Here is an 11,891-nt window from a genome sequence, read left to right on the forward strand (position 1 = left end):
TGTCTGTGTGTGTGTGTCTGTGTGTGTCTGTGTGTGTGTCTGTCTGTGTGTGTGTCTGTGTCTGTCTGTGTGTGTGTGTGTGTCTGTGTGTGTGTGTCTGTGTGTGTGTGTGTGTCTGTGTGTGTGTGTCTGTGTGTGTCTGTGTGTGTGTCTGTCTGTCTGTGTGTGTGTGTGTGTCTGTGTGTGTGTCTGTCTGTGTGTGTGTGTGTGTGTGTGTTTATGCAGACAGTGTGAGATTGTATCTTCGTGCTCGTCTGATTCTGTAGTTTGTCTCTAAAAGATCAATAATAAATAATAGATCATTATATTTTCCCAGCTTCAGTTCTCTAATTAAAAACTATACTAACTAGTTCCTCAGAGTGGATCTGACCTCTGACCTCTACTGTTCTTCACTCAGCAGCTTCACACCTTTAACCTGACGAGTGGTTTTATTATTTTATGTCAGTTTGACTTTTTCACCGTCCCTTGTGAGTCCACCAGAGACGCAGCTTGTGGACAGGTAACTGCTCGGGGCCCCAGGCTGTTAGGGGGGCCCCCGAGGACCGACAGACTGAACTCCACAGCAACGTCTCACAATGTGGCTCCTCCCCCTTAAACAACCAACAGACGAGTTACGACGACATCTCAGAAACAGAGTCATCAGCTTCTGTCAGTTACTGACTCATTCATGATTATCATCATTAATGTGAAGATAATTAAACTGACTCAGGATTAAACCTCCTTTATATTTATTGATATTCTTCTTCATGTGTTGTTGAGCTCTGCCCTGATACCATGACAACACTTTTGTTGGTGTCAGATTGTTTATTATATAATACACAATTAATAATTTGCCCTGCCCCTGGAGTCCAGCAGATAACTGATGTTCTCCTTAGAACCCAGGATCAGCTGCTGCTCCCACATCACCACAGAGGAGAACAGTCTGACCTGTCGGCTGCTGGGGGGCCGCACCGACGACGAGGACGATGAAGACGATGATGAAGACGGCATAAAGAAAATGACCCTGTGGTACGACACCTTACTTTTTTATTGTTTTACTTCATGATCCATTTTAAGCTTCTGTGAGTCACATAAATAACACGGAAACAATTTAGAACCAGTGAAGAAAATTAAATTATAAACATCCAACAAGAAGAAAAAGAAAATTAATGAAATACAAAAACTGAAATAAGTAAACACCTAATACATCAAGTAGCAAACAGAGAAAACAATCCAAAAGTTGTGGAAGAAGCCTGTGCAAGAAGAAGATGATGTTAAACAGATGATGGACGTACAGGCGTGACATACCTTTATCCATCTTTCCCATATTTTCATGAATTTGTCCGGTCTGATATAAAAAGTCATTCTCTCCATCCTCATGATTTCAGAAGTAACATCACTTCACAACATTCAGATGTTTATTCCTCCTTTACTGGAGATCTGCTTCAGGACCGAGTCTCTGCTCCTCTGTCCACAGTTACACCGACTGGAACTCAGAGCTGCACCGCAGGGTCCGGTGTGTTCACGGACCTGGGAACACCATCAGCTTCAAAGCGAAGCCCGTGGTGGATTTCAACCTGACGGCCGAGCTAAGGAGAGGAGGGAAGGTCTCCACCACCGTCGACCTCAGGAGGATCGGTAAACTCCAAACCTCAGAGAGGAAATAAAGTCTCTCAGTTTCTGTAGTTCAGCCAATCTGAACCTGAGTCCGGAACCTGAGCTCTGTTTGTGACAGCCACATCTATTAGAACAGCCCTCACAGAAAAATCACATGAACCTCACATGTTAAAATAACACCCATCTGACATCTCTGTGTCTTTTAATTTTGAACACAAACTAGTTCCATGTGTCTCTTGTTAAACGGAGCAGCTGTAATCTCTGCAACACAAACAACATGATGAACAACGTGGTGTCAAACACAAGGAGAGGAGTGTTCACCTCATCGTCCAGGTTACTTGACATTGAAACATTTTTATTCAACACTTCAGTGTGTGTGTGTGTGTGTGTGTGTGTGTGTGTGTGTGATCAATGTTAGATAACAGATGATAAATAATAGGTATTATAGTATTATAGATATTTTGTAGCCATGAACTAGCTTAACCTACAGCTAACAGCGACAACATTAGCACTTACAACTAGCATGAAACATCTACAGACTCAATAAACATGATGATGTTTGAGGAGCAGACAGAGCTGTTACAGAAATAGATGAAGTAAAAAAACTTTCTTACCTCAACATTAGTCTTTCCTTCTGAAACAGTGTCTGTCACAAGGAGCCGCTTCCTCACAGGTGGAACAAGGACTAAACTGAGCATGTGCAGAGTGAATCAGCTGATTCAGAACAAATGTCACATCCCCGCTCTCCTCATGTCACTGCACCTGTTGAGAATGATGTGGTGAAACTTTGAAAATCTGCAGTATTTGTAACATGTTACGACATGTTGCAGCGTGTGGCGTCATGTGACACACATGATCTGATGTGGGAAACGCGTGTTTTTTTCTGTCAGGGAAATATGAGACATCCTGTCTCTTCTAAAGTGATGAAGGTTTCATCTTCTTCATCAGAACTTGAGCTTCTTAGAATTTACCAGTTTCACTTTCTGTCACTGTCTCTCTGCTATAACCTTGAACAGGTGTGTCACAGGTGTGTCACAGTCAGATGAACTGACCCACAGGTGAGACACAGTTTACTGATGTGACCTCATCACTGTCCTCTGGTCCTCTGTGTCTCTGCAGTCAAACCCAGACGCCCTCAGGTGTGGAACGTCACCTTCAGTCCCGAGGCTCACCAGGCGCTCATTCACATCCGGACTCCATACCACAAAGACTACCTGAGAGTGGACAACCAGCTGTTCCAGCTGCACATCTGGACCACAGGACGCCGCATGGTAAAGCACTTGGTTCAAAGATAAGATCAGAAGACGAGGGTTGTCCAGACAACTCCGTCTGAATGAAGAGTTTCCTCTTCAGAGAGTGACTGACGTCTTTACCTCAAAAATGAACCAGAGAGGAAATGACTGACCTCAGTCTGACAGGATTTCAGGATCAATGAGATCCTCACACAGAAACACAATGTATGATATAAATGTTTCTACAAGAGGATTTCTTATGCCACACGTATACATCCTCTGGATATATGAAGATAGAAGTTTATAAGACATATGAAATACCCGTAGTACAATTTGTATATGTACATCAATATTAAAAATGTGATGAATCTTTACATGGTATAACATAAATATTAACATTTCATTTATTTATGCAAGTTTATTAAATTAATTAATTAATTATTTACGTTTATATATTTGACTTATTAATTTAAACATGTCTTACTTCACAGTGTCTCAGACTTTATAAAATATCAACATTTATTGACAGACTGGATATATATCTGTGTAACATCTGTCTACAATATAAGTATACAAACATAAATGTATGTATTTGTACAGGCTAGATATGTTTTAATATAATAATAATATATGTTATTTCAGTGATGATTGATGTTTGTGTCCACCACAGATTCAGAACGTGTCCTCGGAGGACACCATGAGGATGGACATGGAGCACCTCCAGAGGAACACTCAGTACCATGTGGAGGTGCGTTCGATCCCCGCCAAGTTCTTCAGAGGCAGCTGGAGCGAGTGGAGCGACACCTTCAGTTTCTTCACTCCTGCAGGTGAGAGGAACCCTTTCAGTTCTACTGCTGAGAACTGAAGAACAAAGAACAAAGAGCTCTTTAACCGTGTCCTGTTTCTTCTCCAGAGGAAGACGTCCAGGAGGCGTCCGCTAACAGGCAGGATGTGCTGTATGGACTGATGGTGTGTCTGGTCCCGGTGGTGCTCGTCACCTTCAGCCTTGTTTTCTTCTGGAAGAACAAGTAGGACATTTCTGCCTCCTCCAGAGGATCAGAGAAACTCCAGGTTCCTTCACTGATCGACTTTTCTTTCCGTCCTCAGGATCTTCACCTACATGTGGCCGAGCATCCCTCGTCCGAAAGACACGCTGGTTCAGATCTGCAAACCCAACAAGGTGAGACTGAAGGGAAGCACCACACAGGCGGAGACAGGCGGAGGTGTAGAGCTGCCTTTGGTCTGTGAGCTGATCTCATGAATTTGTAACGTGGAGCGGCTCAGAGGCGACCGGCAGCTACCACCATCTTTTAAGGTGGAATGTTTTCTTGAGTGTTACTTGATGCGTAATTGACATTTGGAAATCAATCAATACACCTTTAATGTCAATATGACTTTGATGGGCTCTTTAGTGATGATCGGATCTTCAAGTGATTAAAAGTGAATATAAATTATATGAACTGAAGATATTTTATTTCATCACTTGGAGGAAAAAAAGTAGCGGAGCGTCATTCAGGTGACTCCAGCAGCTCTACACCTGTGCTCACAGGGCTAGTAGCTTTGAGCTAACTGCTAACAGGCAGCCATGAACATGTTAGCTCTGTCAGTCACAACATCTCTCTGTCAACAAGGCGAAGGCGTGGTCATCTGTTGATGTCGTAGACCATGAAGGCTGAACTGTAATGAGTTGCTCTGGTCTACAGTGGATTTTCACTTTGTCTCACAAGCTGTTCTCGCTCTTACTGTTGCGTTACCTAGCAACCTTGACAACATGTCACTTCATTTCACATGAACTTTCTTGGTTTTAACTATTGAACTGAAACACAATCCTCACATTAACAGTGTAATCCTTAGTCTCTCTGTCACTGTGGTTTGCTGACATATCATTTTCATTACCGGAGCGCAATGAATCATGGGATATGTTCGAAAAAAGGACACGTTTGAAGGAGCCTTTGAAATGGGACAGTTTAGTCTCGCCGCTGTGCTCGGCCTCTAAATGAACCTCTGGAGGAAGAGATGCTGATCACAGCTGCTGTTGATTTGAGACACTTGTTGTAAACAGCAGTTACTGATCTCTGTGGAAACTAACCGCGCTGCTCTTCTGCTCTCGCAGGGTCTTCTGTTGAACTTCAACCCTGAGGAGTTCAGTGCTCTGAAAGTCTGTCCCGTGGAGAGGACAGACGTCCGTCCCTGTGAGGACCCAGAGTCTTCAGTCAGTCCTGCAGCTGCTGACAGTTGTCAGTCCAGTGATCCCTGCTCCACCCAGAGCTCGGACTGCAGGAGCACCACCAGCATCAGCACAGAGGAGCTGGAGCTCTCCGCCCTGCTGAGCCGGGGCTCCTCCGACGGAGAGGACAGCCTCCACAGCGCCGGTCCGTCCCCCGTCAACGTCCTCCAGCTCGGGGACGGAGCCCTCGCGCCTCAGGCTGAAGGCAGCGGTGGAGCAAACGAGACCGAGGTGTTTGGAGGGAGTCAGCAGGAGGAGGCCTACGTCACCATGTCCAGTTTCTATCAGATCAAGTAGGTCAGGACCAGGACCAGAGTCTGTTTATCAAACTTCTGAGAATTACACTTCAAGACGTCAGGTCCACAGGGGAATCTGAAACCACGTGAAGAGGTCAAACCTCCGGCTCCTCATCTTTAGACCACGACCAGAGGTTTGACCTCTTCACACTCCATGGAACAGAGTGGAACCTCCTCCTGCTCCACTTCACATCTGTACAGATGTCCACGTTCTCCAGAGGATGAATCCCTCTGACTTTGATCCTGACGGTTCCTCTAGTGAAACAACTCGACAGTAATTAGAGAAATTTGACATTAACATTGTCTCCACAACATTTTCCCAGTTGTTCATGCTCCTCAGAAGATGAACCAGCAGATCAGTCTTTTCCTCTGTCCTGTGAAATATCTCAGTGTCTTTTACTTCATGTTCCCCTCAGGATGAATCCTGCTGACGTTTCACACAGCACCATCATCATCTTTGCTTTCTGAGCAAGTATCTGATATTTCCCATCAGCCTCAGCTGGACAGAGTCCCGCCCCACAGAGCTGCTAGCATGGCTGGAGACTCTCACTAAAATCCTTCAAGTCAAACAATCTGTCGTTACGGTGACCACGACCTGTGACTAGTGGTTACCATGGATACTGACTGATGGTATGGGACCATGAGAGCTCCCCAAGAGACTGACTCTGAGGTCACACTTCAGTCGTCAAAATAAAAGTCCATTCATTATGTTATTCTGCAAAAACACGCATGCTTTTATTATTGATTTAAAAAAAAAAACATTTAAATCTTCTGTAGCAGTTAAAGGATCTCTGACAGTTTATTATGACAAAGAGAAAGTTTTTGATAAAGAGCTTTTATTTTGTAGGTTTGTGAGTGAAGGTGTAGCAGTTTGATAAATGGGGTGAAACACCCAGAAATACTGAGTTGTATCTTTTTGTGTATTTAGTTGCTTTTATAATAATAATAATAATAATAATAATATCAGATCTGTTTTCATAATATGTCACGTGTCGTATCTGGACGCGTTTTTAGTTGTCTGCTGTCGTCCAGGTGGTTGTGGGAGGAGTCTTAGATCGTACCAATGGTTCTGCATGTGACCATCCAGGCAGCTGATTGGTTAAAGGCTCAGTTCATCCGTCAGCTGACATTATTGAACCCCTGTACAGATGAGTGACACATGAAAGTCATTCTGAACTGAAGAGTGTGAGTCAGCTGTTGTTCCACCACGAGTCTCGAGAACATCTGTACTGCTCCTGGTCGTCAATTCTTCAAATGAGGAGAGTTCTCTGTAACACATCACTACAAAGTCTCCCATAGTCTTCATCCACATAAAGAGAAACCCTAGAACTTTGTTAAGGTTCACTAGAACCACCTAAAGGACTGTAACACCTCCCAAATGACCTCAAGAATCTCCTGTAGAACCACAAAAAACAAGCGAGAACCATCTAATTGACCTGAGGAACCACAGAAACCATCCTTAGAACCACACAGAGGACACTTTGAACCCCTTCACTGACTACTAGAACCACACGAGGGATACTTAGAACCTTTTCAATGACTACGGGAGCCACATGAAGGACAAGAACCACCTAAATAATCCCTATAACCAAAGACACTTAAAACCTCATCAGTTGCCAAAACAACCACCTAAAGAACCACTAGAACCACTTTAAAGATCCCTAGAACCTCCTCGATAACTAGAACCACCCAAAGAACAACTAGAACCACTTTTAAGATACCTAGAACCTCCTCAATAACTAGAACCATCCGAAGGACCACTAGAACCACTTTAAAGATACTTAGAACCTCCTCAATAACTAGAACCACCCAAAAGAACCACTAGAACCACTGAAAATCCCTAGAACCTCCTCAATAACTAGAACCATCTAAAGGACACTAGAACCACTTTAAATATACCTAGAACCCCCTCAATAACTATAACCATCTAAAGGACCACTAGAACCACTTTAAAGATACCTAGAACCTCCTCAATAACTAGAACCATCTAAAGAACCACTAGAACCACTTTAAAGATACCTAGAACCTCCTCTTAACTAGAACTACCCAAAGGACAACTAGAACCATTTTAAAGATCCCTAGAACCTCCTCAATAACTAGAACCACCCAAAGGACCACTAGAACCATTTTAAAGATCCCTAGAACCTCCTCAATAACTAGAACCACCCAAAGGACCACTAGAACCATTTTAAAGATCCCTAGAACCTCCTCAATAACTAGAACCACCCAAAGGACCACTAGAACCATTTTAAAGATCCCTAGAACCTCCTCAATAACTTGAACCACCCGAAGGACCACAAGAACCACTTTAAAGATACCTAGAACCTCCTCAATAACTAGGAGCTCCAAAGGACCACAAAAACCACCCAAACAACCTCTACAACTAAACAATCGACCAAGAACCTCCTTCATGTTCTCTAAATAATGCAGCTCCAGAGTTCCTTATAGACCTTTCATCAACATCAGTTCTCACCTGTCACCTGTCTGTATGAGGATTCATTAAAGTTTTTTAATGAAGTAAAACATAGAACACAGAGAGGTCCTTTAAAAAAAAGCTGCTGGTATCTGACATCGTCATGACGACGGTGCTGAACAGTCTGCAGACGAGCTAACACTTTCAGTTTGTAGTCATGGAAAATGCCAAACACAATGCTGCTTCTTCAAATACCTGACACAACCTACACCTCATGTTTCCTCCACAGCGGCTGGAATAAATACTCAGAATGTATTTACGCTTTATTTTCTCAGAACATATTCACTCCACATTGATCTGAACTAAATACACTGTGTAAACGTGAGGATGATGTGTGACTGTACCTGTTACAACCTGTTGTTTAACCAGTGGTTTTTATTTAAACAAAGCCGATTGTGTTGCATATCGATGTAAAATAAAGTAGAAAAATGGGAATTAAATGTTTTTCCACAAGTTAATCTCCATTACAACATGATTCAATATACATGAAGATAATAATCCAGTTTTAAAAAAGGACAAAATCACTCTTAACTATGATACTTACTACTTCATTTGGAAAGAAATTGGTAACAAAGTTATAGATCAGATCAAGATGTAATGGTGATTAATGACAAAAGCTCCTTTTTAACAGTCGGTGACGGTTCCACGTCCTGGTTCAGAGCCTCCAGGCGTTTCTCATCATTAGAATAAAGTAGACGTCACTGTCGATGGAGGCGCTGACTCCACAGTAATAGTTGAGAAACTCCTCTTTGGTCACCTGTCGATCAGAAGAGACACTTTACTGCTGCGTAACGGAACCATGAGGAGGATTGATTAACTGTCAGTTTGATCAGCTGCTGGTTTCCATCCAAACGATCACACACGTTCAACAGACAGAGATTCATTTAGGAAAAGAAAGTGAATCCAACAAATTCACTGCATGATGAACATTTGAAATTCAAAAAAACAATCAAGAAATTAATAAAAATTACATTTGTACTGAAAACTTATCAATACACTTATTTATAGTTTGGTTCAAGATAAAAACTTCAGCCTGTGTTTTGACTCAGTTTGACAGTAAATGCTGCTGTCCATGTATTTAATGATATGTAACCATATCCCACTTACAGTATCCACAGTGGAATTAAAAAAGTATAAAAAAAGAAAAGTTAAAAGTGAGGCATGGTCATTTTACTTTAAATAAAAACTTTTAATTTACAGAAAAAACGGATTAGCTTCATGTTTGGATGGAAACAGTGAGCGAGGCTGTTTGATTGTTCAGGAGTGTGAACATGTCCAGGAAGTGAAAGTGATGATTTAGGAGAATCGAGTTTATTCAAAGTGATTGAACAGAAAGATGAAGGATGATGTATGTTGTATGGTTCTTTGAGTCCAGATGCAGATTTATTTTCACATATTTATTTATGTTTTCTTCTTCATTTTTGAAATAACAACCATACAATATACTGTGCAGAATATTTCCAGACTTGAAATAACAGTCTTTTGTAAAGTGGAAAATCTGCCGCCCTCCTGCCATCACCCGTAGGTTGTGTTTGTTTACCAGGCCGACGCAAAGTCAGAGTTTCCAGGCATTTCTCATCATCACAAGAAAGTAGACGTCAGTGTCGATGGACGCGCTCACACCAGCATAATAATTCATAAACTCCTCCTGGGTGACCTTCAGAGAGCAATGCTGGCGTGAATAAACAGCTGTCTAATCATGTATGAACCTTTTCAGACAGATGTGTGAGTGTGAAGGTCTCAGACGTGAAGTGTGCAGATCTGTGGGAAACTGACACATTCACAGACCTTCACACACAGAATCTTATCACCTCAACCACTTGAAGAAAAACAGCCTGTCAACTTTTTACCTTTCCATCTTTGTCATACGGAGAGTCAAAGCTGTCCAGGAATTTCCTGAAGACCTGATCCTCTGTCCACTCTCCGTTCTGATACTTGGGGTGGTACTTGGCGTTATAAACCCCCTGCAAGTCTTCAATGGTGATCACCCCGTCACCGGTCTTATCCAGCTTCCTGAACGCCTGCATGACCACCTCCTTCCTGGCCTTAGACATGGGTGGCTGCAGGTACCAGGTCACGGTGGTTAGGAAACATGAGGTCACCTGTTACCTGTACAGTACCTGACATGTATATTTACCCTCAGAGTGATGAGAAACTCTTCGAAGTCGATCATCCCACTCCCATCACGGTCAAAGTGCTGGAACAGAGTGGTGGCCTCCTGTTTCTCCATCAGGATCCCGTAGTCGTTCAGACCCTTCAGGAACTCTTTGAAGTCCAGGGAGCGGTTGTTGTCATCGTCCATTATTTTGAAGGTTCTGATATAACACGTTATGACATGAATCAGAGGCCTGCAACATTTTACACGGGTATCATCAGCAAAAGGTATCACATGAAAACATGATGTCAAATTGATATTTACATGATAATTAATAAGATGCAGAATATGGATTATATGTAAACAACATTTAGTAGTTGGAAGAGGTGGAGCTGGGTGTCCTCCTATACTGTTGAGTAACCATGCATCATGTTTTAAAGTGAGCAAGTTTTATATGTGATGAGACTCCAGCCAACAGATAAATGTATCAACTATCATTAGGGGGAAATATTAATGATGTGACTAAGTGACTCCTCAGCTGAGCTGCAGGAGTATTACTGAGCTGACAGGATCTATGTGGGTTCATGCAGAGCGACTTCAGCAGGTTGGGGGAGCAGTTACAGCCCAACACCAGCAAACAAAACCACAGAATCAGCAACAACAACACAACGATGTGACAACAAACCCAAACACAGCACAACATCCTGCAGCCAGCGTCGACTACAGGCTCGAGTGCAGCAGTTCAGAGAGTTCAGAGATCACAGCAAAACACCAGCCTCAGCACATACACAACCATCAGACACAGGACCTCAAGTACACATACATGTACTGCATGTACTACATATATTACATATACTCATTTACTGCATCTCAAAAAACACTTTCAGTTTCACTGTGAGCTCTGAATATGAAAAGTTCATTTACTCCAGTTCTGTCCTGTGTAGTTGTGTCTCTTGTGTAGATTTGTCCTCGTCATGTTTCCATCTCTGAGTTGTTTTCTACTCGATACTTGTCGCATTTCATTTTAATAACTGATTTTAAAACGGTAAAAGTCCTGCAATCAAAATCCTAAAAAGTAAAAGTCCTTCCTGTGTAGGAAAGAAGAAAAAACCAAGCACTGATAAACAAATCTGTTTTCATGTTTTGGACTTCTCTCTTTGATTTTTTTAAAAAGTTGTATCATTTGAACTTTTACTGAAATTAAACACTGAGGTCACAAACCAAAGTATAACACTAATGTGTTGTCTGTGTTCATGAAAACTCTTAATGCTGTCAGCAGTGGAGATCATGATTAACAGGAGTTAATCCTCCTCCTGTCTTTGTCAATTAAACTGACACAACAAATCAACATATCACTTTAGAGCACCACCCAGATCAACACTGTATGACCTATCTGGCACACACACACACACACACCCGGATGTTCACCTGCTACAGGTGTGAGGAGCTCACCTGCCCAGACCTTTAATCCCAGACGATCCTCGGGCCAGACACTGCAGTCTGAGTTTCTCCACCGGGTCTGAACACTCAGAGAGCTGACGCTTGGCGTTTATCGCCATCTCTCGATCATGCCTTGATGTTCCCGCCATCTCTGACATCACAGAGAGGAAACATGTGTTATCAGACATTATAAATACTTTCATAGTAATGTCTATGAATCTAATTTATCTTTGCCTATATTTAGAATATACCTTTTGTGATCAGCTATGGTTGTTTGTGTGTTTGTTTGGTTTTGTGCCATGATATGATTGAGTGTTGTTTTCCATGTACAGTAACTGTTTTCCTCATTGTTGAAAAACAATAAAAAAAGAACTTTGAAAGAAAGAAAATATGGTGTATTGTTACAGACTAAAGAAAAGCAAAAAGGGCTGAGATTGGAGCAACAAAGGCTTAGATGGACATGCACTCACTGATATGATTAGGCAGAAAGAGTCTGAGTATAATCAGGCATAAAATTTAAAAAAAAAAGTCA

At 42.1% G+C, this 11,891-nt stretch overlaps 2 protein-coding genes across 3 annotated transcripts in view; one reads left to right on the forward strand and one right to left on the reverse strand.

Annotated features, from left to right (window-relative positions):
* il7r (interleukin 7 receptor) overlaps window positions 1–5,352 on the forward strand; it is a 15,985-nt gene extending 10,633 nt beyond the window's left edge. The window contains exons 4-10 of the mRNA XM_022768336.1: window positions 876–1,008; window positions 1,457–1,617; window positions 2,716–2,867; window positions 3,499–3,655; window positions 3,742–3,856; window positions 3,936–4,008; window positions 4,942–5,352. Of these exons, the coding sequence (XP_022624057.1) occupies window positions 876–1,008; window positions 1,457–1,617; window positions 2,716–2,867; window positions 3,499–3,655; window positions 3,742–3,856; window positions 3,936–4,008; window positions 4,942–5,352 (1,202 nt within the window). The remainder of the gene's footprint in view (window positions 1–875; window positions 1,009–1,456; window positions 1,618–2,715; window positions 2,868–3,498; window positions 3,656–3,741; window positions 3,857–3,935; window positions 4,009–4,941) is intronic.
* A 2,169-nt stretch (window positions 5,353–7,521) lies between these two features.
* Window positions 7,522–11,510, reverse strand: capsl (calcyphosine like). Of its 2 annotated transcripts, XM_022768347.1 has the most exons (5): window positions 11,372–11,510; window positions 9,962–10,139; window positions 9,675–9,884; window positions 9,365–9,481; window positions 8,499–8,581 (listed from the first exon to the last, which is right to left on the reverse strand). In XM_022768347.1, the coding sequence occupies exons 1-4, from the start codon at window positions 11,506–11,508 to the stop codon at window positions 9,380–9,382; spliced, it is 627 nt and encodes a 208-aa protein (XP_022624068.1). In that variant the 5' UTR covers window positions 11,509–11,510; the 3' UTR covers window positions 8,499–8,581; window positions 9,365–9,379. The 2 variants fall into 2 exon arrangements, with proteins under 2 accessions (XP_022624069.1, XP_022624068.1); XM_022768348.1 differs by lacking the exon at window positions 9,365–9,481 and having other exon boundaries at window positions 7,522–8,581.
* Window positions 11,511–11,891: the final 381 nt, after the last annotated feature.

This window comes from Seriola dumerili, unplaced genomic scaffold, assembly GCF_002260705.1.
Source record: "Seriola dumerili isolate Sdu_G_001 unplaced genomic scaffold, Sdu_1.0 BDQW01001504.1, whole genome shotgun sequence".
Taxonomy (NCBI): domain Eukaryota; kingdom Metazoa; phylum Chordata; class Actinopteri; order Carangiformes; family Carangidae; genus Seriola; species Seriola dumerili.

What these genes read in the sequence shown, in the direction of transcription:
- capsl (XM_022768348.1), bottom strand. Translation starts at nt 11,508, where the DNA reads ATGGCGGGAACATCAAGGCATGATCGAGAGATGGCGATAAACGCCAAG. An exon ending in GGGATTAAAGGTCTGGGCAG is followed by an intron (nt 10,140 to 11,371) that starts GTGAGCTCCTCA and finishes GTGTTATATCAG; the next exon opens with AACCTTCAAAATAATGGACG. An exon ending in CGTATGACAAAGATGGAAAG is followed by an intron (nt 8,582 to 9,674) that starts GTAAAAAGTTGA and finishes TCTGATCGACAG; the next exon opens with GTGACCAAAGAGGAGTTTCT.